At 38.8% G+C, this 27523-nt stretch overlaps 1 protein-coding gene across 1 annotated transcript in view; it reads right to left on the bottom strand.

Moving 5' to 3' along the window:
* Nucleotides 1-27523, bottom strand: part of LOC127569407 (teneurin-2-like) — a 603649-nt gene that overhangs the window by 533408 nt on the left and 42718 nt on the right. The window contains 1 exon segment of the mRNA XM_052014021.1: nucleotides 20961-21230. Coding sequence (XP_051869981.1) covers nucleotides 20961-21230 — 270 coding nt within the window.

Here is a 27523-nt window from a genome sequence, read left to right as displayed (position 1 = left end):
CACTTAACAATATTTTGTGTGGCACCTTATCAGATTCCTTCGAAAATACAAATTTACAATATCCATTGTTTCTCCATTTCTACCTTGCAAGTTAAGTCCTCAGTAAACTCCACTAGCTTTGCCAAACATGATTACCCTTCAATAAAATGTCTCTGCTTAATCTCTTTACAAATTTCTAAGTGCCTTGCTTTCACATTGATAATAATGGATTCCAAAAGTCCATATCACTTTACTGCAACCTCATTATATGTATCCTACCATTAATGAAAATGTGTCGCCACCTGCCTGGGTATCCATTGACAATCGAATGGAACTCAATGAAAAATCTAAAACTAAACTGTTTTAAATGAACAGTTCTCATGAAATCATGACTAAATACATAGCTGAATACATATCTGAAGATTGTGCCTTCCAACTTCTCAATTATTATTGAATTGTGTAAAAAGTACAAACAGTGGAAGATACCTTAGCCTTTTCTGGATTAATAGAATCTTTATCATTTTTGAACATGTATGGGTACACTTATTGGCATTTGTATTATTAGTAAGTATACCTCCTTACCAAAATTTGTGCTATGGCCAGTACATAGCATGTAAATTGAGAATCTGTGTAAAATATTTGTAAATATCTATTAGTTTTAGTGTGAATGTTATACGGAGGGAACAGCAGGCCATACCGCATAGTGTCCGTGGATCTATTTTACTATACTTGCTGGATGCTTGGGGCTCACTGTCTAATTTTCAGCATGCATAAACCTGCAGGTCTCAGTTCATTTACTTATGTGGCTTATAGAAAGTATCTTTTGTGCTGCAAATACAAGTTAGAAGTATTGTAGGAAGGCTCAAATTGCAACAGATGGTTCATGAATAGTTTAATTTGCTAGGTTTTGGCAGTCATGCCAGCAACACCAAATTGCTAAGGTTTCCAGCCAGCAATAACCTGCTGATGGCTAATGAAGACCAAGGCTTCACCTTTTCCTTGATTATTTCTTAAAAAAAGTAATTTACAATGTGTTTAAATCCAAGAACAGTTAAATTCTGCTCAAACAAAATGTGTTCATCCTGACTTAGAAAATGTTTAGAACATCTCACTTCAATTGTTTTCTTTAAACAATAATATTTTTTCTGAAAGGGAGGATATTTTCTTAAACATGCATGTGTTGGATATTATCCCTATAATATTTTGACCTTCAGAGGTGATTTCATCTGCTTTTGTCATTTCTTTTATGGTTTGGTCTATATCTTTTATTGGAGCTTGCAGAAAGTCTTCTTCATTTGGTAAAACAGAAGGATCCACTATTTAAATGTTTCCCCAATAAAGTATCTGCTGATTTCTTAAGTGTGTCCATTGTCAATTTTCCTGAAATTCACTGGAAATATCTTTGAAAGATAATGAAAGCAAAACCTTTAGTCTCCACTAATTCAGATTTTAGACTGATCACAGACATTCTGATACAATTTCTTAATGACTTAACCCAAAGTATCATATAAAGGTGCCCATTCTTAACACTATACAATGGAGGAGGTGATACTACACCAGGAACAGCCATGGGTTTTAGTCATTCAAAGATCAAACAGTAAGTGCATTATTAATATTTATTCTGTCAGGGTTACATGTACTACTTGAATAAATCTGTGTAATGAAAGCACAAGGCTGCCTGCTTATTTTAGAGTTTTTATATTCTCATTATGTTTAACACGAGGAAGGTATGCTGCAAAACAGTCTGAATGACTCACCATTTATTGAGGAAGAGTACTCTTTCATTCCATAGAAACAAGCATTTTAATTTTTTTTGAAGAGGTTACTTAATTTATAAGGTACAGACCTCTTGGCCCAGGACTCTAATAGTGCAGAAAATAGCAAATGAGCTTTAGAATTTTGTATTACGTGGTACTGATTTAATTTCTGATAGTAATTCAAAATAAACTTCTTGAGAGGAGGAAGTGTATCACACAACGTTTTTGAAAATTAATCTAGTGGCCTTTATTATAAACTTGGTCTGAAATTACAACAGCCTTCTGTTCAGTACAGTTGTATATCTTCTTTTATTCATTTTGCAGGTGTTTTGATTCTGTCCCCAGTGCAGCTTTCAGAAGTTGTGAGTAATCTTACCATTTTACCATTTATAAATTGGTAAATGCTTGTTACTATTACCCCTGCAAATTAGGAAAGTCCTTAGCTTGTACTCTGAAAGATGGAGGATGTAATGTTTGTTTTTTTTTGCATATTACACCTCACATCAAGAATTTCCATTACATTAGGAGCACAGGTTAGGTGCAAATTAAAATCTGCCCTCTGTTGTGCCTCAAGATTTGACATTAACCTCAACTCCATAAGGACATGGTCTGCTGTACTTTCCACGCATGCCATCCATCTGACCTTTCCACATGTGGCAGTCAAAATGCTGCCAATTTCTGTCTAATTATAGACACTGTTCTGTTCCAGACATGCCTATATACAATTTGACTGAGATCCATGAAACACCTTTCTTTTTGGATGTCTAAGAATTTCAAAATAAGCACTTTTAGACTGTGTGCATATCTAATAAGTAGACAGACCATCGTTTGACAAATGAGCATTGCTGGAAGTCTGCTATATTAGACATGCAAACTACCCTGAATTCAGTAACAACAAAGACAATGCTTCCCAAGGTACTTAACCTGCATTGCACCTCAATGAGAAATGACCCATCAGGAAAGTGAATTCACCTAATAAATACTGTAATTTAAATATCAGCCACACCAGGATTGGTATGATACAGTAAATACAACACAGGAATGTGTCATTTGGCTTCATCTATCTACCAGAGTTTATGCTCCACATGAGTCTGCACTACCTTACTTTATTGGGCTTCATCGCCATATCCACTTATTCATCAGGTGCTTAATTAAATGATCATCTAAGACCTTATGAGATTGGGGGACGCAACAAAAGTTCAGTTGAGGATAGTAGACTCTGGTATAAAAGAAGAGTCAATTAACTAGCTCATCCTAAAATATAACCATGCTATCTTTAGGATAGGTAAATTTGCCTCGACCAATCCTTGCGATTGTAAGTTCCAAATTGTAACCACAAGATAAATTCATGAGTGGATTTGCCAGTGACTATCTTACATATATACCTTTTATCGTGGACTTCCCCACAAGTAGAAACACTTTCCCTTGGTCTGCTCCACTGAACCATCTCATCATCTTGAGACCTTAATCAGATGACCTCTCATATTTATCTTTTTAAGAGAAACAAGCCCTCCTTGCTGTTTAGGATTCTGCAGATCTTCTATTTTGATTTGGCTCTCATGGTGGTATATTTACTGCTTGGTGTTCTATTGATCTTCTACTGCTCAATCCATTGAATTAGGCAAAGGCCTCTTTTTACAAGTCAATGTACAGTTGAATTTTAAAGATGGATAGTCTGCAATGTGACAAAGTACAAAAGGCTCCAAAGAGGTATTTAAATATTTTTGTGCAGCCAGGAAAGAATTGAAAGAGCTATCCAAGCTCCACATTCATAATGCGAACAACTTCTTGGACCCTCCATGTCTTGTGCCTGTCCTCTAGTGTCAAGGCTTGCTCCATCTGGTCCAGTGCATTACCTTACAAACAATGCATTGGATCAGATGAAGCACGCTACAGCAAGATGGGTGCATGCATCCCAGCCATTTGCTAATCCAACAGTGTCCTCTATGCATGCCACCCCTCTGACTGGCAGGATTGGCCACACATTTGATCCTTAGCTTCTCCATGACACATCAAATGTTCAATACCCCACCCTGTCACAGATTTTCAATGACAGCCATTAAAAATCACTTGAAAATTATTTTTTCTAATTAGCATGAATAAGGCCTTTAGGTGTCAGATTTAAGCACAGAAATCCCATTACAGATTTCTATGCCTGAAGCATCAAATTACAATCAGACTGTCTGGAGATCTCTTACCAATCAGAAATTGATGATGTTGCTGATAACAACCAAAGTTTCTGACTGGGGAGATTCTAATGTTATTACTTTCGGCAGATTCATACAATATTGATTCCCATTGCCGAGATCCAGATGCACAACATGGAATTCTCTCTGTGAGTTAAGTTTTTTTTTTGGCTTGCTCCAAGATCTGGAACAAAATTTTCTTTGACACAACTCTGCTGTATGTTTTTGAACAGCCAAGGCCTTTGAAATATCTAACCTCTGAGCAGAAACTGAAGCTGCATTGGCACTGACAATCCCAAGTCACTTCTTCACAGTACAGACAGACTGAAGTGTACTTTGTGATGTGAGAGGAATCAAATCAGACTTCAATCAGAATGCAGTGTTTTTCAGATCATAAGGAATATTAAAGATACAATTTCCTTTTAAGGGCAAAACAGAAATGAAATGACACAAAGCAAAAAGAAAGTGAGCCAAGTATGGAGAGTAAAATTTATATTATTGATTCCAGGAGGTCCCCTGTGACCTCCATTGTTCTTGATTTGGTTAACATCTCAAAACCAACCATAAATCTGTTCATTCCACAAAAAGTATAGAGAAGCAATTCAGAGCAAAAATTACCATCAACCAGTTTCTAAATTAAGACATAAATGACATTTCTAATCATGCTGAAATAAAATCTTCCTTTTTCACAAATGTCAGGCAATCTCTATTTCTTTACACTTTTTATCACTCTTGCCAAGTGGCCTAATTAAAATCAGATATAATAATGGATGGTTAAGAATAGGTAATGAGATGTAATTTTACTGATAGCTTGAAATGATGTCGTAAACCAGGAAGCTGAATTTGGAATGGTTTGTGAATTATCTTTGTCTTTCTGGCATTCTGTTTCAAGTACTTAATCTGACCAGGTTTGCATTGGTGTGGAAGACAACACTTGTAGGTTTTTGCAAAACCCATCTAATCAACGGGAAAGATGACAAGCACAATATAATGCAAATAGAACATTTTTAATGGTGGGAGGGACTGTGGTTCAAGAGCAAAGGGATCTTGGTATACATATTCACAAACGTTTGAAGGCAGGAGGGCAAGCTGATCAGGCATGAGACACTTGTACAAGGAAGATTGAATACAAATTAGGAATCTGTGTTAAACATTTATGCATATCTCCAGAACTCTGAACAATGCTGGGCACCTCAGTACATATCATGAAGGGAGTATAGTGAGGTTTGCTCGGATTAAATCAGGAGCGTAAACATCATGATTTTAGAAAGATGTCAGGATTGTTCTCCTTATTTGTGTTGTAAATTCCAAGGTTCTGTGAGAGGGGAGGAGGTTAAGGTGAGGGTTAAACAAAGTATTTGAAATTATGTGGGTTTTGAAAGAACAAGCAGTAAAAAACAGTTGCCTTTGGTGAGTGGGTCTGTAACAAAGGGCAATTTAAGGTAATTTTCAGAGAAAATTAGGGGAAATGAGAAGAAACATTATTCACACAGATGGCTGATAAGATCTGGAACACATTAACTGAAAGGGTAGAATCAGATTCCACGGGAAAAATGAAATGACAATTGGATGTATAGTTGAAGTGGACAAATTTGCAGTGTTAAGGATTGCTTTAGTGTAGCACTAAATTATTCAGTTCTTTTCAAGAGCTGGCACAGGTTAAATGGTCCCCTTCTCTGGTGCACTTTTTTTGTTCTGTCACCCATCTAATTCCAAAAGAGGTTTTGTTTTTCCTTTAATTTAACTAATAATATGTTTTTTTTAAATTGGCTGAATGTGTTTTTTTCATGAATGTGGTTTTTACATTTTTATTGGTATTCTTTTAAAATTATTTAAATGTCTTTTAATTGTTGCATTGATCAACATGGGCATTTAGAAACAATAGAAAATACCTTTGACAGCACTAGCCATGCAGTTGCCAAGGTATGTGTGACTCCAGGTATAAGGCAAATAAGAGGTGCAGGCTGCCTCCAAATGACCTGCCTGAAGTGAATTGAAAGGATTGAGAGGACAATTGCACTTCTTTACCTCTAGGTGTCTTGAGTGTGACTTGTAGTCTAGTAACATTTACAAAGTGTGGTAGTGACATCTGTTGGAAGAACTTCGACTGCATCAGCCCTTTCATTGGATGAGCACTATATATTATTTCTAGCCTATGTAATGATGCTATGAGATGTCCAGCATGTCCTTGAATAAACACATATGTCTGACAACACCCTTAAGTGTGTGCACTGAATCTATGCATGTTCAATTAATTATCAGCATATTGAACATTATCGCTGCCAACAAATTAGAAAAACAAAATAAAATATGCCTAGATTCATAAATTGATTTTGATAAATGTATTCCTGATTTTTAAAAGGATACTGTGAACTGCTCCTTGCTTGAGGGAACAGGTAGAAAACTTATCTAAAGAACTAAGTCACCGTTGGTTCAATGTGATTATGGTAGAAGGTCCAGCTACTGCTTTCCACACTGTGCTCACTCTCCTCCAGCCTGGGGACTTGTTTGCAATCATGGAACATATGACCAATATGCAGGCTAGCTTACTGTTTTCATACTAAAATAAGATTTAACATCACGTTCTTCAAGTGGATTCTGTTCAATGAACAGAAAATATTTTCTCCACGAGGAAAACACGAAAGAATAAGGAATGGGAAAACACTGATGATCAATCAAAGGAAACTGGTGGCACAGATATGTCAAGTAACGTGGCATTCAATCCACTGTTGGTTGATAATTAGGGGTGTCACAAGCTGAGATGTATACAAACATTCGGACCTAACATGAAAGGAAATAGCTTGTCCATGGAATCTGTCCCATTCGGTGATGGCTGGATTATCGTGGCTAATCAGAATTCTTCTCCTTCCCTGCACACTATGTCCAACGAAAAGTACAGAGGAAAATCCTTGGATCAGTAAGAAGGAAAAAAATAGTTCATTTATTTCCTTAGGCAAATGAAATCAGTCTTGGAGATCCACACAATGTATTATCTCCAAGACACTTGCACAACAAAAGTAATTCATTTTCCTGTTTATAAAGACATATTTCATTTTCTCATTAAATATGTAGACAATAGAGAATAATCAGTAATTTTGCAATTTAAAATTAGGGTAATAAGACCACAGTGATAATGTTTATTTTAACATTATTATCATATTGCAAGGAAGGTCTCTGAATACTGTTCATTACTGTTGAAGGAACTATTAATAACTATTCTGGAAGAGTGGTTAGTAATTTGCTTCAGTTTGCATTAGTTAATTGTAGCCTCCAATTTAAAGGTTTCTTCAACGTAACTTCCCATGTAATATCCAGGTGCCCAAAGTGTAAATTCTTAGTGCACACAACACAAGATCTATTCTTAATTGATCTGTTGCTTAGTTCAAATTATTTGATAGTTCAATTCTTTTCAGCACTCCATTCTCACTTTGCTACTTTATCTGCATGATTTAATTGCATAACTCATTTTTACTGTAAAGAATTACTTTAATTTATCAATAATAGTCTGAAACCTGCTGACATATACCCTGCCATTGTTTCATAGGGAGGGCTGCTGGAGATCTATGGAGGAATTAAACACTCGGTGCTTAATTTATAGTTTCTTAATTTCATATCATTGTAAGTTGTTTTTAGACAATGAAATCGCTCTGTTTTTCATTCCTGCAGTATTAGATCTCAATCTTCCTTTCAGAATGTATTGTACAGGCGACCCCCATGTTATGGTTGTTCGGGTTACAGAAATTCACCCTGATAGAATTCACAAAACACCACTCGAAAATTTGAGGAACAGGATAAAATTCGTTCTCATGGAATTTGTGTGGAAAAAGTAAGTAAAAGAAAATCAATACACACTTTTTCTCAACTCGTGTTTCTTGACACACACTTGGATGACGTGGACTCAAAGTATGAAAAATCGGATACAGCCCATTTTCTAGGAACGCAACCATACCTCCGCACCTGCCCTGCACCCGCTACCCCCCCCCATTGCCCCCCACCTCCCTGTTACCCTGTTGCCTGTCTTGTCTCACAAAGGGAAGTCTTAAGAGGAGGTCTCACAGAATAATAAAAGATACTTAACCAAACAAAGTGTGGTTGAACAATGTTCCCAATTACTCCAGGAGAGCAGTGCACAGATTTAGCATTGTGAAGAGCAAGGCTTTGAATAACGTCAAAAATACTTTCTTTCGATAGGGAAGTGATTAAACACCAGAAGGATTGATGTGGTCAAGACTTGAACCGTTTCATAAGTGGAGAGGGTTGATCTGTATTTCTGGAAGGGTGAGATCAAACAAAGGCCTTGTCCTTCTGAACTTAACTTGTGAAACAACAAGAATAGCTTTCATCTTCCCCAGTTGGGCGATAAACTGGTGGACAGGATTTAGTTTAGCTTAAAGAACTCTTCCAACTTTCAACTTTCATTCACTTTGATTTTGTAAGAAATTAAAATCAGAAAGAACTGTTTGATGGGAGTCCCTATGTACTTTGGAGCAGCACTGATTAGAGTACATACTCATTCTACAAAGGGAGAGATGTTTCAAATGAGAACTTGGTAGTGAGTTTGAGTTCAAAGACCTGGAAGTTGTTCCAAGTATTTCACTTTCCACATATTAGATTGAGGTTGACCTGTAATATTCCATTTTGACACTATCACTTTACTCCATGGTATATTGTTAAATTCACATTAGAAACCAATGTACAATGTTGTAAAATGCATTGTTCCATGAAATAAGACAATAACAGCAGCACTTGCATAATTCCCTTAACGTATTAATATATCCCAAGGTGCTTCACAGAAACATTATCAAGTATACAGTTACTGAGTTGCATAAGGAGATATTGGGCTGAATCTTACTGACTGTGGTTCGCAAGTCCAAAGTTAAACATGAGAAATTTCTGGATTCACGTGCGTACATTGTGAGTCCAAAGCTTACTGAAAGATTGAAGAGGCCAAATTTAATACCACATCTGTTACTGGACTTGAATGGATTGTTCACCAACGGTGCAGGTAAGAACACTAGGTAAGTGCATGAGACCAGAATTGAAGGAGAGCAAAAGTTGAGGAGGGTTGTAGTTTTGGAGCAGGTTACAGAGAGAGGAAGGTGTAACCATTACAAGAGTTGAAAGTATGCATAGGATTCTAAAACAAGGCCAATGTAGGTCAGCAGGCAGAAGGGTCATGGGGAGGGTACACATTAGTACTCAGGTGGCAAAGTTTTGGGTAAACTGAAATTTAAACCTGCACTTTATGAACATAAAATAGATTAAGCAAGGTATATCACTTTAAATTTCATAAATGTTTTTAGTTATTTCTGAGATTATAATCTTTTACTTTAACCACAGGATGTATGCTGAAAAACTAATGAAATAATTTCGGATTTGCATATAATACTCCTGAAAATTTGAGGCATCAGTAAGACTTGTATTGTGCTACACTAAAAAAAAACATAAATTGTGTTTAAAAACCTACAGCAGGACTTCAGTTTCCTTCTGTGTTACGGTTTGCCAAGGAGGAGATGTTTAAAGACCTCCTTTAATTCTCAGGTTACTTTCTAATGCATTAAGTCATCTTATGCATCATGGTTCCCTCCACAAGCAATTTTATAAAAACGTTAAGATTACTGCTTTATTTTTCCCTTCATTTTGCACCTTATTTCTTTCAATCTATACACGTTGTGTTCACTTAGTTGAGTCTACGTTTAATACTTTCATTAAATAATGAACATTAAAATCATTTGCAATGACAGAGAAGAGGTGAAGAGAGGTCCTATAATCAAATATCACTTTAAAATTTTGCATGTATCTGAACTGATTTGAATGTCATGAGATAATAAAACCCTTACACAGCATTAGTGAAAAGAAAAAATGAATCAGACGCTGGACGTCTGAATTAACAACAGAAGATGATGGAAGCTCTCAGCAGGTCTGGCAGCATCTGTAGAGAGAGAAGCAGAACTAACATTTTGTGTTACTGACCTTTCATCATGTTTTATCATTCATGATGCATCAAGGTGACTGCCATTGTAGCAATGGCAAAATCATACATGATGAATTGTAACTTCACAGTCACGTAATTTTCACCACAACTTGATCACCATCAAGCCGGAAGATCAACTCTTGTTCAAGGAGGAGTGTGTATCAGTAGGAACAGTCAACAAAAGTCTACATTAGATCACAATCCAGGAAGATTATTTATGGAGTCTGCTGAATACCAAATACGTAAAGAATCAAGTTTTGCAGCTCTATCAGATCCAATCAGGCAATTTATTGCAGAAAGATCATAGGAGGACCAACAAGCAAGGTAAAGGAAGACCATGGCCTAGGTGGCTTGCCTTCTACTATCCTTAGGAATGTAAGTCATACTCCAGCAATTAGTTCACAACAGAGTCAGAGGAAACACCAGCAGTGAGGATCTTTATGAATCATAGGTTCAAGTTTCCCATCTCTCCCATGTCAGCCCTAGCCGAATGGTAGCAATCCTTCCTCTGACTCAGAAGTTTGTGGGTTCAAGTTCCACAAGAAACTTGAATACAACATCCTGATATTCCAGTGCAGTACAAAGAAAATGCTATATTTTCTTTATTTTTATATTATATGTCAGTTTCCTGATACTTTAATTTCTGAAAGTAATCTACTGAACTTGCATTTGAATGAATCAATCACAGCTGCTTCCAGCATTCCTCTTGGGAGCTTTATAGACTGAACACTGACTTATTTCTGCAGTTTGTTACCTTTCAAGCACAGGCCAAGCTTCCAACTCTACAATTCTGGACCAGGTAGAATAGCTTGCCATTATTCCTAAAACATCATGAAGTGCAAAATAAACAACTGAAGTGTCTGCAGCTAGAAATGTCAAGTGAGTGTTTTTCTCAATATCTTCTTGAAGTTCTTACTTTCATAACCAGTCCACAGCCCGATGAGTCCACTTCACTTAAATTCAAATGCATTAAAAAGCAGCTCAGGGCACAGCACCAGATATGGAAGCTGACAACATCCTGGCTGCAATGGCTCAGACCTCTACATCTGAATTTTTTTGGCTTTTTGACAAAACATTCTCGTCTACCCCTGACAATGCATATACTTGATAATGCAAAAAAGCAATTTTTTTTCCAGTAAAACACAGGATAAATCTAATCCAGCCAATTACCATTCTGTTAGCCTTTTCCCAATCATCGGCAGACTGATGAAAGGGCTTATCAATAGTGCCATCAAGCAAAACTAGTAACATGCAAAATGCTGGAGGAACTCAACAGGTCTGGTAGCATCTATGCAGGGAAATGGATGGTCAAGGGGAGTTCTGTGAGACCCTCTCTCACTGCTCCCCCTCTGTGATTTCTGCTGCTCTCCTGCTCTTCGACCACACTCTCACCCAGATCCACTTACCTCCTACCAGCTCTTGCTCCATCCCTTCCCTTCATCTTTTTATACTGGCTACCTCCCTTCTATACTTCAGTCCAGATGAAGGGTCTTAACCTGAAACGTTGGCTGTCCATTTCCCTCCGTAGATGCTGCCTGACCCGCTGAGTTCCTCCAGCATTTTGTGTGTTGCTCCAGATTCCAGCATCTGCAGTCTTCTCGTGCCTCCAAAACTACTAACACATTCATCAATGCTGTGTTCAAGATCTGACAGAAGCATTCAGCTTCAGCCCCCATCGCAGCTTTGATTCAGGAACAGAAACAAGAACTGAATGCCAAAGGAGAGGTAGGAGAAGCAACACTCGATATCAAAGAAGCATTCAACTGAGTACAGCACCAAACAGCCACGACTAAAATGGTCAGCAGGGATTGGGAAAGTACTCTTGTGGCTCGAGTCATACCTGATACAATAAAGAAACGTTTGGTGAGTGGAGGTGAATCATTGTAGCCCCACAGCATTACTCAGTTTTTCCTCAGGGCAATGCCCTTGGCCCAGTATCTTTAGCTGCATTTTCAACAACCTTCCTCCCATCATACTGTCAAGAGAAGGGTCAGTCAGTGATGATTACACAGCATTCAGTTCCATTCATAACTCCGCCAATCGTGACAGCCTACAGAAGAATCTGGATAAAGCAATGCCTGGACATACTGCAAACCTTTGTACCAGACAAGAACAGAGGAATGGTTATTTTGAGCAAAAGAAAATGCCTTCTCCCCATTCATTGGCATTATGGCTGACTCCCTCGGTGTTGACATCACTGGGGTCACCAATCAGCAGAAGCATAAACAGAACAGACATATCAGAAGATCATTCACATTCTGGATGATTTGTAGCTACTCTCATCCCTCATAATCTTGTGGATATGCCTGTTCCACTTAATCTTCTGCTGATTGGTAACCCTCCCATGGTGTTGATGCAGAGGGAATCAGCTGTGATATCATTGAAGAGGCAGAAGGCAAACAGAGAGCTTAAATTAGGGCAATTAAACAATATTCACCATTTGCCTAGATGGACGTAGCAGAGGGCATTAACGGATTGGATGACGTGTTGAGGGCCCAGCACACAGATGCAATCACAAGGAAGGCACAACAGTGTCTTTACTTTCTGAGGAGGTTACAGAGGTTCAGCATGTCACCAAACACTCCAATGAACTTCTGCAGCCGTACTGTTGAAAGTATCCTGACTGGTTGCATAATGGTCTGTTACAGCAATTTGAATGTGCAGGAGTGTAGGAAGCTGCAGAGAGTTGTGGATTCAGCCCAATACATCATGGGCACATCCCTCCCCATCGGTAGTAACTACATGACGTGCCTCCTCAAGAAGGCAACATCCATCATCAAAGATCCCCACCATCCAGGCTATACCATCTTATCGCAGCTACCATTGGGCAGGAGGTACATAAGCCTGAAGTCCCACACCACCAGGTTCAAGAACAGCTACATCCCTTCAACCATTCAGGTCTTGAACCAACCTGCACAACCCTAATCACTACTTCGTTGAGCACTTTGCACTACAATGGACTTTGTTGTTTTTGTTCTAATTGTGTTCTTTCTTGTAAAAATTGTGTACAACTTATGTTTAATTTGGGTTTTTCTTGTGAATGTTGTGTCCCTGATGCTATGTGCCTGTGATGCTGCTGCAAGTAAGTTCTTCATTGCACCTGTGCATATATGTACTTGTGCATACGACAATATTGACTTTGACTTTGAATGACAAAAAAACTCAAAACCATCCAGGATGGAGCACCCTGGCACCAAATCCTCAACCCATCTCTTCTGTCCTTGGTGAAAGATGGTTGTAGTATATATGATCTGTAAGCTACACTGCAGTTTCCACAACCCCTCACCTCCCTGCATTTTTAGTCACCTAGAAAGGCAAGAGAACCAATATTGTGAAAATGCCATCACCTCTATGTTCCCCTGTAAGTAACAAGCTATTCTGACTTGGGCACACACTGCAGCTCCTTCATCATTGTTGGGTCAATAGCCTGCAAATCTTGACCTAACAATATAACAGAACTACCATCACCACACAGACTTCAGCAGATTTATGTACAATAAATAGTTTATTGACAGGATTATCCATTATTTGTGAACAAATACTAAAATGAGCTTGAAGGGAGGAATAAAGCACTCCACCACCACAGAAATATAGAATAGAAAGTGTATGATTATACGACAGTGTATCAAATAGAATGAACGTGATTGATCTGGACAGGGTACAGAGAAGATTCACCAAGATATTGCCTGGGATGCAGTCTCTAAGTCATTAAGCGAGACTGGATAGGCTGGGTTTCTTTTTTTCCAAGCAGAGGAGGGTGGGAGGGCACCTGATAGAGGTGTACAAAATTATGAGGGGCAGAGGGAGGGGAGACAATAGCAAACGGTTCCCCTTTGAGGAAAGGTTTATAGCCAGAGGGCAGAGATTTAAGGTAAGATTTAGAGCAGATATAAGGAAAAATCTTTTTCACCCAGAGAGTGTTTGGAGTTTGGGATGCTGAGAGGAATGTGGAGGCAGAGACTCCCACAGCATTTAAGAAATATCCAGATAAGTGCATGAATTGCTGAAGCAGAGAAGACTATGGACCATGTGCTGCTAAATGGGATTTTTATAGATGGAGACTTGATGGTTGGCATGGATGAGGTGGGCCAAAGGGCCTCTTTCTGTGCTATGTGGGTCTATGACTACACCATACAGTTCTACAATAAAGAGGAGCTCATGTCCCAATGGGAAGCCAGTGTGTTCCTCTACCACACCATTCATTCAATGCCAACAGCCTTTATTTATACCAATTGAGGTAAAGCTCAGTGACTGACATTAAGTTGTCAAAGTATGTATAGTGTGCCACCTAGGAATCAGCAGAACACAATAAAAGAATTTATGGATCAACTTCAACTCTCAGATTCATAACATCTTGCAGCATAGAAAGAACCCTTTGCAATGGTCACTGGGAAAGTTTAATGCAGATGCTGGGACTATTGCAGGGGACACATGCTAGGTGCATAGTGTGGGCCACATTAAGCATGATCTAGCCTATTGCCACAAAGTACTTTAACCTGCATTTGGACGTGGTGTATTCTGTGAGGGTACACCTCAATAGATTGTGCAGTATCATATCCCCATCTCCACATTAACATCCTGCTGTTCCATCCTTCCATTTGAGTAAATTATGCCTATGCCCTACCTGTTTTTTTCAGACCACCCATTGCCTAGAAGACCACCTAGCTCTCAAATACCAGTGTGAATTATTACCTAGCCTCTGGAGAGGGGGCATAAGCCTGACTCATAAGTCATTTCATCATGAAACAATTATTTTAAAAATGAAGAGAATTATTCCAATGCAGTCCCCCAGGAAGCACTTGCCTGTACTTAATCATTGTCTTAAGTGAGAGGATAACTGTTCAACCAGCTTTGCCAAGTTCAATCATTCCAATTTTCAAGAATCGTCTGCTGAGCATTGGGACGTTCATGGGTAAAGATAAAAACATTTTACATTCTTATCTTTGATCGTGTTTGATCCTTTTCATGCATATGTCTCTGAAGCTAGATCAATGCTTCTCCTTAAATGGCCTCTACCCAACTTTGTTATGCAATTATAGACCTTTGCAGGATATAACCTTTTTCAGATTTAGTCAAGAACTTGTATTTCTTTCCTATATTTTGTACTTAAAACTTAAACTGTGACTTACTTATCAGAAGCAGTTGAATTTGGAAATCTGAAGGCAACAAGCTACCTGTTGATCTGATCTCTTTGGCTCTGAACACAGCAATAAATTCGGTATGCATAATGTTAATAACAATTTTATTCACCATCAATTGGGACTCTATTTGGCCTGATGAATTTACAATTAATGCTTATAACTCTTTCTATACATCAGTGATGTTGTGCAAACAATGTTGAAATGGAAAAATATTATACCATATTGACTTGTTCATAAATCTTTTATATCACCAGTATGGCATGATGCTGTCCACTCTATTCTTCATGCTGTGCGATGCCTTGCCTGTTCAATTCATTTTCCTGCATGTGTGAATTCTATGCTTCTGGGCATGCTCAGCCGCATTCTGTCCATTCGTAGGCCTTGGATAAAATTTTATTGTAAATAAATTTCCAAGCCAAACTGCGATGTGGTCAATATGTTTTATGCCGAGATAATGCACAGAGAGCTGATTAAAATGCAAGTCCCATTATGCAGCACAAACTATGCCAAATCTTCCATGTGACCATCAGTAGCAAAGTGGTGATGAAACTATTGATCTCCACCACCTAATCGTATTGTACATAATAGAATCAGATGGGGAGAGTAAAATTGGATTCATGTAAGATTAGTGTAGATTGGGTGTTTGTTGGTTGGCGTGGTCTGTCTCCATTCTATATGACTCTATGACTGCGACATGTGAGAATGAAATTGAAATGAACAGGCACAAAATACTGTGCATCAGATGCTTAAAACACAATCTTAAAATCAATTTAATCAATCCCTATCCATAAGTGTGATGGCCTGCATATGATCTCATTCTTCTGAACACTTCTTTTTTCTATTTTCACCCTAGGAAATCATGGGATCCCAGAGTCATAGAGCACAGAAACTTCCATGCTGACCATTAAGCACCCATTTCCATTAATCCCACACTAATGTTAACTTTAATTCTGCCCACATTCCCATCAACCTCCCTCAGATCCTACCGTTCACCTATACACAAGGGGCCAATTAACCTATCAACTTGCAAGTATTTGGGATGTTGGAGAAGACTAGAGCACCCAGGAGAAACCGATGCAGTCACAGGGAGAACATGCAAACTGCATACAGACAGTGCCAGAGGTCAGGATTGACACTGAGCCACTGGAACTGTGAGTCCACAGCTGTGCTGGCTGCATCACTGTGCCGCCCAGCATCTTTCTGATACTTCTGTTATCTTTCGAGCTCAGCACCCACTCAAATATACGTAATCAAAAAATGAAAAGGTATATGCCTCAAAATTAGATACAATTTTCATGAAAAATAAACTGCAGAGGAGAATCAGTGACCTTACGGTGTGGATTGCCAAGTCCATGATTTTCAATCCATCTAATTCTATACACCTGTCATGTAATGCGATACAGAGGACCATGGTCAAGTGCAGTGACGTTCAATGATGCACATCAGAGATCCATGCACCATTTCTCGGATTTTCCTACACTCTACAATGACCCTTGCTGTTCACAAACCACGTCTGCAGCAGTAAGCTTTCACAGACTCTCTGGGAAGATCTGCTTCTCCTTAGCTGACTCCACCCCATCCTCCGACCAATAACCAGAGCTCCATTGCTCATTGACTAGCATTCAGCAGAAAATTGTTAAGCTTCCAGAACAATACCGATTGAGTGATCTTCCCGCTCAACCCCTAGATCACACCTAGCTATCCAAGCTCTCATCTTGAGATTCCAATCTGGATTCCTCTACCAGAATAGGCACGCTCTCTGCATCCACCCTGACTTTTGGAGCAAGTATTTAACGTGTCTTTATTTTATGACTATGCACCTCCTATATTGAAAGCATCAGATGGACCCTAACATCTCTTATGACCCCATGTTACGAGCACTCCAAGTACTAAAACTGGAGAGACAAATTTCCCTCAAATCAGTGAGACAGCATGACTTTCAGTCAAGCTTTTCAATTAAATCTCTAACCCCAATGACCTTCCAACAATACCTCAAGCCCAACCTTTTGATCCAGGCTCTGATCTTCAATTGCTCCATGCCACCTCCTGGCTATGATCTCTTCTACTCATGGCTCTCATCTCTGTGCCTCCTCTCCTTGCACTGATAAGGCATCTATCCTCCCTAAACTCCAAAGACTATAACTTGGTCCTACTCCGCAATGGACAATCAGTAATGCCCAAAGTCTCCCTGCTGAATTTTGCAGCAAAAGTTACATTACAAAACAATGGCTGGCTTGTCACACAACAAAACATTATCAGGCCTTAATGATGCAAATCAATCTCAAGGCAAATGTCACATTGCTGATTATGGGAGTTCCTGAGCACAAATTGGATACTTTTTATCCTCTATTACACCAATGACCAAAGAAGTGTATAGGTTGTAGAGCACCATAATCAGAGCATCAAAAACCTGGACAAAGAAACTGCTGCATTCACTTTGGAATTGCTTTGTTCTTTTTTTAAACAAACGTTGTGCACAAAGTATTTCTCTCAGGTTAACACTCCAATGTTTCCAAATAGCTAATAGCCATGCTTAAATGAAGTACATGAACTGCAAAATATAGAATTTACTTCCCCTCTGCAAAATGGTGCAGTGTTTTCATTCATTTATTTTACATTGGACATTTATTTTACACTGAGTGAAGGTAATTTAGGATCAGCAACAATTAAACTGCATTGAATTTTCTTGCATGCTACTTGGTATTTATTGAAACTGATGTGCAGGTAAAAACATCTTATAAATGCTGTACAGTGAAAGGTTGCCAAATAACCGGTAAACATGCTTGAACTGGGTATATGAACTACAAAATATAGAACCTGCTGAAATAACGGTACAAAGTTTGAGAATAAATGTTACAGATAAGCAATCAGCCAAAGTGGTAAAGGTAAATACATTGGCTGGCTTTAAATGTAAAAACATTGAGTTGACGAAGAAATTAAGATCTCACTCTCCTGGGCTGAGTTTTCTGATGTGTTCCCACCATGCTGCTCACAGTCATGAGGGTCTAGAAATTCATCCCTGATTGGCAATCCTGAATGCATTATACAATAGCAGTATTGTACTGCTTCCAAAATTCATTTCCATTGACTTCATTTGCCATCAACTGTATATGAATTTCTACTGGTGTTCTCTTGTAGTCTTCAAATGCACAGTAACAATCAACTATGTTGGCTATTGACTCTCTCACAATTTTTTTTTAATTTGATGATTCTAGAAACAGCCCCTAAAATAATTTCATTGTATATACACATGCAGCATATGGGCAACTTTTAAGGCAGTAAACTTTTTGCCTTTTGCTATCATAGATTATTGTTGCTGATGGCATCATAAACTAAGGAATCTAAGCAGCACTAATAAGTATTGAGATACACTCTTGCACAGGGCGGACTGGGTATTGAGGTTAATGTTGCCAGGACAAATATCAAGCACATAATGGTAGCAACAGGTCTAACAGTGATAGGTGGAACTGAAAAAGCTAGAATTGTCAGGACTGTGCAGAGAAGTGCAAGTATTTTCTGAAAGGTAAAGAAAGTATGCACAGATAGGTCTGGCCAATGATGTGTTCTGTTACTGCAGGGCTAGTAGAAAACTGCTTGGGAAGGCCTCTGTTATTCTGGGCCTGGTGATGACACAGAAGCACATACCAATAGGCCTGAGCAGTGAAGTGCATTATTACTGACAGGGCTAGGTCATGAAGCACAGATTGTTGCTGATCGGGTTGAGCAACATTGCACACACTGGTGCTGACATGGCCAGATTGCAAGACAAGCTCTGTAGCAAGATAATGGACACATACAGAGAGCGAGGTGGCCCTCAGCCCATTTGCAAAAGATCTGATTTTTTTTTAGTTTGCTATTACAATAAGACTTATGAACAGAACTAAAATCCATAAGGCATATTATGTATTTGCAACATTGTGTAAAACTAAGAACGCTCTTGCTAAGAAGGAAATTAGTTTAAAAAGTGAAAGCAACAGCATTGGGCCCCTAAAGAAGCAACTTCATCCAATTATAGCTCAGTGGCTTTTTTTTCATCATTTCTAATTTCTTTTGTGCATAACTTTTGACACCTATGAGGCCACTTTCAATTGTCTAGCACAGTATTGGATAACACTTCCACCAACTCCAACTGGGGATATGCTTGCTTCATCACTTTTTCATCTTACAAGGCTAACAAGACCTTTGAGACTGCAGAAAGTAAGATCCATCACCAAAGCATGTCAGAATAAGGTTAACAAGTTTACCAGTGTGAATTGAGGATGGTGGGTTTAGAGCAACACAGCTCACATTCCAGGTGAAAACCTCCCCCTCTACTGAGGTAGGGACAGACTTACATTTTTATATGCGGGGGTACCATTTTGTTGACACTGAGCAACTCGCTGCCACAGTGACTATCTCTGAGACAAGTACAAGATGATCCAAGCGCATTTCTCTTTCATGGAATCAGTTGTATCCCAGGTTAATAGACACTAATTCACATTGAGGCAATCATTCCCCACTTCACAATGAGATTATCATAGTCCTTCACTTCCACATGGACTGAGATTGATAGGCACACACTTGCATAGAAGCTGTCTTGAACCCCTAACTTAGCATTGATGCGCACATCTCCTCACATTCAACCAGTGATGCCTAATTGAATAGAGATGGATGCAGAGATCAGTTCCCTCAGTCACATAACGACAACAGTGACATAAGCTTCAAAGTGCAATTTATCGGAAGTGTGCAGCGTTGCTTAGGTATCCATTTAGTTGCTGCTTTAGTGATCTTTCAAAAACACATTTAACAGCAGAGAAAGGCAGCACCCCAGCTATGTGAATTAGTGGCACTTATTAACAGGAAAAAGGTTCTGTTCCAACATGTTATAAGTGCTGAAGTAAAAAACCGCAAATGCTAAAAATCTAAAATAATAAAAAATAAATGTTAGAAGTGTATGGGGAGCACCTGTAGAAGGAAAAACAGAGTTAATGTTTCAAGGTGATGACCCTTAATCCTGAAGGGTCAACAACATTAACTCTGTTTTTCTCTTGATAGGTATTGTTAGTATAGTCATAACAGTAATAAGCTCAATAAATAAAAAAATATAATGTGTAATATAGCAGCAGAAGGTAAGGGTAAATTTTAACTGAAAGGTGACACTGCAAAGCCAAGTCAGTCAAAACATGTCCTCATTTATATGTCACTACCCAGTTTTATACTCATTCTTCAGGTTTAATAATAATTTCCCAAAATAATGTGTGAACTAATTCAAAATCATGAGGGGTCTTAATGGGATGAAACGGTTTCTACTGGCAGCAGACTCAGTAACCAGAGGACACAGGACAGGAGAATTCATTTTAAACAGCAAGTTGTTATTATCAAGGATGCATTGCCTGAAAGAACAATGGAAACAGATTCAATTACAATTTTCAAAAGTGAATTGTAAAGCACTAAACTAAGGTTGCTGCAATTCAGTCTTTTACAGCGCAAAATTACTTATTAAATACTTTTAACCTATCCAGGAGATACATTGGAGCAATCTCTGCACACTAGATATGTTTTAAGTATATTTGGACAAAATATACTTATTTTGGACAAAACAAATAATCAGTGGTATGTAGTTTTGCATCCTAAAAGCAGGAATAACCTGATCAAGAAGAATAATGTGTTTCAAATCTGAAGCCACTAATCTGGATATTGGCCCACGTCAGTATCACGATTTCATTACTGGCAGTTCATTGGTTTATGTGTCTCTCTCACCCTCAAACCTGATCTCATTCTGGAATTAAACTATGAAATAAGGATGGATCTTCAAAAATATCAGGAACATCACAACATTTTACAAAGTTATCTTGTTTACTGTACTGCTTTGGTGGAAACAGTAGAGGCCACAATGCACAGTGACCTTCCACTTCCAAGACACTGTACCAGCTTTTTAACATACCTGTCTCCTCATCAGATTCCTTCTCGTTCTCTGAATCGGTCAGCGTGAGGGCTGAATTCTCTCGACTGGACAGCCCTGAGCCGCGTCTGGATTTGATGCCCCTCCCCCATAACCTAATAGCATGCTCTGGAGAAATGGCACCTTCTGTGTCAGAGTCTGCATCGCTCAAGGAATATCCACGATGGAGGAGCCCCATGTCTGGACAATAAGCAGTGCCGCGATGTGGGGAGGGCTCACAGATTCCCAGTTCAGTCAGTGTGAAATTGGCTCCTGCACATAAACAAAAGAAGGATACACATCATGCACTTCCTACTTACAGAGACAGTGCAATCATACTCAAGAGCATTAGGAAGTACAATGAGCAACAGCAAGGAATTCAACCATTTCCAGCCTGAGCTTTTTATCTTGATTCCTCAGCAAATTATACAGCAGCAGTGAAAACCATGTGAACAGTGAACATGAATTAAGACGAGAAAAACACAACTTTGTTACAAATTATTTAAATTTGATCCATCTACATCATGGTTACAACCAAAACTTTATACCCAACGTTTCCTGTAAAATATATCTATCACTATAATAAGGCATTTGATTACTTACATGTTTCAGTAGGTTGTGTGATATATCTCACATGCTCACCAACATACCACATCGCCTATCAGCTATTCCAAGAGAGGTCATAGAGCCTTCATTGGAGGACAAAGATATAGCTCATGGTTTTGTTGTGACATGTGCTTATTGACACTGCAATACACTACAGAGATAAATTGGGGGCAATTTTCATGTAACTACCATCTTGTGTACACTTAAAAATGGCGTGGGAGTGAAAGCAAAATCAACAGCAAAATCTCTTGCTGTCTGGTGTGTTGGTAATCATTGTTTTTTGGGCTCACTGGTAATTTGGCTCACACACTTTGTATTGGAGGAAGGCAGAGCCTCATACATACATGATCAAAGTTAAGAACCCAATATTTTTTCAGGCAGTCCCCCTGTGTATTGCCAGTTCTTGGCCTAACTGAACAGTCCATGCAAAGCAGAGGGTGTTACTTGTAACAATTATTAAAGATACTGCCATAAACGGTGTTGGAAAGCTGGATGAAGCTGTTGAAACATTGTTAAATGCAATCACTTCCAGGATTTTTGTCCAAAGGATTTGAGAGGTTATGCTTATATTTTCATGGGTTCCACACAGCATTGCTTGCTGGAAAAAGTCTTGCTTCCTTCCACTGTTAATGATTAGCATGAACTCGGTGGGCTGAAGGGCCTGTTTCTGTGCTGTATCTCTCCGACTTTGTGGATTCTAATGCCAATACTTCGACTATAAACTGCTATGGTTGAAGGTTCTTCTCAAGCAGATCAGAGAGGTGCCTTTTGGGGAACATATTTCAAGTTGTCAGCTCAACAACAGTGCATACAATGAAACCCCAAGACAAACGTTGATTAATCCCACACCGACTCAGATGGTTGACCACTTTTCTACTGACAGCAAAATTACAGTGCTTTCTGAAACTTTAAAATGTACTTTAAATATTTCAAATAGCATTATGGACTCTGTCTATTTGTTCTGAACGCTGTTCCACAATCTGCAGTCAGAACTTGCATTTGGTTCGTATGAAGTGCTCACAGTATCATTATATCCTGTGTTGGTTGAACAGGAACTGCAGCCTTTTAGCCCAGATACCAAAAGCGAGTCCCTCAACACACAACTACCCTCCAAGGTGCCACTACATCTGTAAATTCAGTGCCTAATGAGGACTGCTTGTGAGCGTGCTTGCTAGTTCATTTGATAGTGATATATGAGGCCCATCTTCATACATCCACCCTCAGCAATTTCAAATTCACCCAAATGATGTTCACTATCCCATTCCAGATCTAAATCAATCTCTCAGTAATGAAATGGATAATATTGTTATAGGTATGCTGTTCCAAGTTTACATTTGTCCCACTCCCATCATTTTGTGTCCCAGATACTTCCTTTGCATTTCATTTACTATCCTAATTGCCACTTTACTGTCACTTCTCAAACTTAAAAACTCTGGAGTCAATCTTTTCATTTAAAAAGAGCTGGGTGTGCATTTGTAGAGCCAAAACATACCGATCTGTGGATCAAGAGCTGTGAAATGGGATTAACCTAAAGTCGTTTTTTCGATGGCTAGGGCATGATGGGCTGAATAGCTTCCTTCAGTGCTTGAAATTTCTAGGATTCCATTCAATTACTCTTACTGTTTAGATCCTTGCAAATTAGCCTCTGTACTGCCTCCAGAATACTTCAACATCTCTATTACCTCTCCGTGATCTGAAGAAGATACATTTTCAACAAGTGGTCTGACCCATATACTGTATGTTTGCTTTAAGCAAAACTGCTGTGTATTCTTGGATGTCTAACCATATCATATGGATGCTTTCCTTGCCAGATTCCACTTTGTATTGGTTTTTTTAGTTCAACGTAATAATAAAAGGAATAGATTGCTGGAAATATAACATGAAAATAGAAAATTAATGTTTCTAATCAATGATCTATCATTCAAACTGACGAAAGTACATCGACCCCAGACATCAACTCTTGTTCACGCTACCAATGTTCACTTGCTTGATGACGATTTCCTGCATTTTCTGGTTTTGGTTAAGCAATATATTGATTTTGATTGCTACTTTGTATTGGCTGGGTGCATAAGCAATGAGACACTAATGATTAACAGTGAAAACAAAATTTTGTGTACCTTCTCATCTAGACACCATGAACATGACAAAATGAAGCAATAGCACCATTCTATATAACTACATGTCTACATTTACATCTCCATAATCTTGGGCCATAAAATTCTTGACTGATTCTGCACTGCAGTATTGAAGCATCTCCGTGAAGTGAGAACAGCACTCTTTCAAATAAGGTGTTAATTTGAGGCGTCATTTGCCTCCTCAAATGGACATAAAACATCCAAGATCCTATACTAGGTCCTGTTCAATATTTATCCCCCTGTCAATATCACCAAAAACACACTGGTCTTTACCACATTTTTCTTGCTGGAAGTCTGTTGTGCATATATTGGCTGCTTAATTTCCTACATCACAAGAGTAATTAGTACTTCATTGCCTAGAAAACATTTTATGGGGCATCCTGTGACCATGAAAATACTGTATAATTGAAGATCTTTTATTATTTTTATTTCCTAACATCTACTACCTTTGTGCCCAGTAGATGTTCCAAAGCTACCCACCCTGGCTATTTGTTGAATCCACCTGCTTCCTTCTGGCTGTATGCTAAGTCCCAGCTTATACTCTTGGCCAATCTTTCCCCGGCTGTTCATGCTTAACATTTTTCTGGACCCAGTTACCTCTTTGTGACTAACTCTTCATCTCCAATGGCTGTTCAATGCCCAGATTTTTTAATTGTTCCTGCCTCCCCATTTTTGACCTCAAACTCCTTTTTTTTTCCAAGCATTCCACTCACTTTCCTGGATGTTTCAGCCCAACCAACTGTCATTCCTGGCACATAGATCTCTACAGCTGTCAACCTGGCTGCTGTAACTTGCAAATTGTCCTTGCTGGTAGATCTATGATTTTCTTGTCAAATGTATGCTGCTTTGCCCCTCCATGTTTTCAAACTCAGGCCTCAACTTAAATGACCTCCCTAACTGCAGTGCCTTATGTGAGAATGGTTCCTGGATGAGATGCTACAGTTTCAAAGCTAGAGAGGCTGAAAACTGTTTTCTTTGGGGAAGACTTAATAAGATGTACATAAAACAGTGAAGGATTGAAATGGAGTGGATAGTGGGAGGCTGTTCCCTTTGGTGGAGGGATTGAAGTTGAAAGTTCACAGGTATCTATAACCTTGAGGGAAAACAAAACAGGATTGGTATTGGTATTGGTTTATTATTGTCACTTGTACTGAGGTACAGTGAAAAACTTGTCTTACATACCGTTTGTACAGATCAATTTATTACACAGTGCATTGAGGTAGTACAGGGTAAAAACAATAACAGAATACAGAGAAAAGTGTCACAGCTACAGAGGAAGTGCAGTGCAGGCAGACAATAAGGTGCAAGGTCATAACAAGGTAGATTGTGAGGTCAAGAGACCATCTCATCGTGTAAGGGAACCGTTCAATAGTCTTATAACAGTAGGATAGAAGCTGTCCTTGAGCCGAGTGGTATGTGCCCTTAGGCCTCTGTATCTTTTGCCTGATGGGAGAGGGGAGAAGAGATACAAGAAAGAATGTGCTTGAAATCTGGAATACACCGCCTGGTGATGGGGTGGAGACAGGTTCCTCTGTGGCTTTCAAGAGTGAATTGGAAAGATATATGGTACAGCAAAATTTGCAAGGCTACAATGAAAGTTCCAGTGGGTGGAACTATGGAATTACTCTTGCAGAGAGCTGAAGTGGACATGGCATTCTCTAACATAACTATTCTATGATTCTTAAGATTGGCATTCCTGGTATATTTTGACTTTATTGAGACCCTTTTCCACAAATAAAGTGATTGGCATCCTAATCTTACACTACTTTTATCCTTCACACGATATATTCTTTCCAAGATGTTTTGATCTCATTTGATATCATCAGTCTTCTGAAGAGGCAAACTATATTCAGTCAGTAGTTGGTGGATCTTGACCCTAGCTGTGACTGACTTTCTTCCACTGGATCTCTGACTTCCTGCTACTTGAATTAAGGCAAAGTAAAAGAGTATGCTCTTAACTATGTCTAACTTTTTACTTCAAGCAGCAAGGAGAAAAGAATTACCAAAAAAACTGCCCATTCTTATCCCCTCTGGTCTGATATTTCATACATCAGTCAATGTGGCCTCGCATAGTTCTTTACAAATTACTGATCCAAGGCAAAGAGAGAAGACTCACAAGTAAAATACAAATTTGGTATCAGGGCATATTGAAGAAGCACAGAAGAATGGCATTTCATACATTGGGTGTGTAACAGCTTTCTACAGAGCAATCTAATCAATCTCATTCCCATGCTCTATCCCCAGGACTCCACTGTAATTTTACTTTTATATGTTTATTCAATTTCCCTTTGAAATCCACATTTGAACCTGCAACTACCAACTTTACAGGAAATGCACTCCAGATCATTACAATTCACCCCGATTTTTGAAAAATAGTTTTTCCTCATGTCACCCCATATCTTCCACTTATCACTTCAAATCCATGATCCTGCCCCACACATCATTATAATGCTATCAGTTTTTATTAATTTACTCTTTCTAAACCACTTAAGGGAATCATGCTCCATGAATACAGCAGTATAAAAGCCTTGAAAAGTTTTAAAAAAACACTGTTTCTTCAAGCATATCATAACTGATAAAAATCAGATTGTATTTATTATTAGAGGTAAAAGTATATGTTTTGATAGTACTAAAACCAGCTGTGTTGTGGGACAGCCTAGATATTTCGAATCCACATTCCAAAGCAGCAGTGCTGTTTCCAGAACCATTGGACATTTTTACAAATATATCTGGAGCCAGGTCATATGAAAGTTCAGTTGCAGCCATTAATTATGATCACAGCAGGAGGCAACTGGCCCTTCCACCTCTGAGTCTACCCTGGTTAAAAGGGTATATGCCAAAGTTTTTTCATAAATAGGCAGAAATTTTCCATCAGGAATACGACATCTTGTGTGAAGTTGTCAGAAATTGCCAAGACTCAATTCATCTCATTGTGTTATACAAGAACAAAGAACAGTACAGCACAGGAACAGGCCCTTCAGCCCAGAGTGTCTCCGCCGAACATGATGCTGAATTAATCGAGTCCTCTTCAGCCTATACATGATCCATATCCCTCCATTCCCTGCATATTCATGTGTCTATCTCACATCCTCTTAAATGCCACTATTGTATCTGCTTCCACCACTCCCCCAGCAGCCCATTCCAGGCACCTACCACTCTCTGTAAAAATATTTGCCCTGCACATCTTTTTTAAACTTTCCCCCCTCACCTTAAATGCATGACCTCTAGTACTCAGATTCTAGCACCAGAGAAAACAATTGAAGTTTGTCCAACTTCTCCTGATAGCTCATACCCTCTAATCCAGGCAGTATCCTGGTAAACCTCTTCTGCACCCTCTGCAAAACTACACATCCTTCCTGTAGTGGGGTGATCAGAATTGCAGAAGAGGATGAGACTCAAGCCCCATCTCCAAATTCAGTTCCAATTCACCCAATGGCTCATTTATTTTTCCCAGTTACGTTGTAATGTCAGAAAAAGACACACTGTTCAGCAAGCCCAGTCAGAGAATGACAGCTATTTGGGCTTGGTTTTCAAGTTATTCCCATATACTTTATTTTTAAACACAGTCAATGAAAGGGATTTCAATTTATGCTGCCTTAAATGTATTCAGAACTGTGCCATCGTCAACATTGGTTCATGTTACATGGAGAGTAAACCAGAGCTATATGTTCTCATTAATAAGACAGTAACCCACCTTACAGTTAACCTCAAACATCATCCAAGTTAAGAGAATGTGTTACAGCCTCTAACTCCCAGCTTCCCACAACTACCTGTGTCTGTGCAGCACTGTTAACATAGAAAAGTACATAGTTCTAAAAAAAGCTT

Source organism: Pristis pectinata, chromosome 4, assembly GCF_009764475.1.
Source record: "Pristis pectinata isolate sPriPec2 chromosome 4, sPriPec2.1.pri, whole genome shotgun sequence".
NCBI classification, from domain to species: Eukaryota; Metazoa; Chordata; class Chondrichthyes; order Rhinopristiformes; family Pristidae; genus Pristis; species Pristis pectinata.
This window is presented reverse-complemented; position numbering and strand designations above follow the sequence as displayed.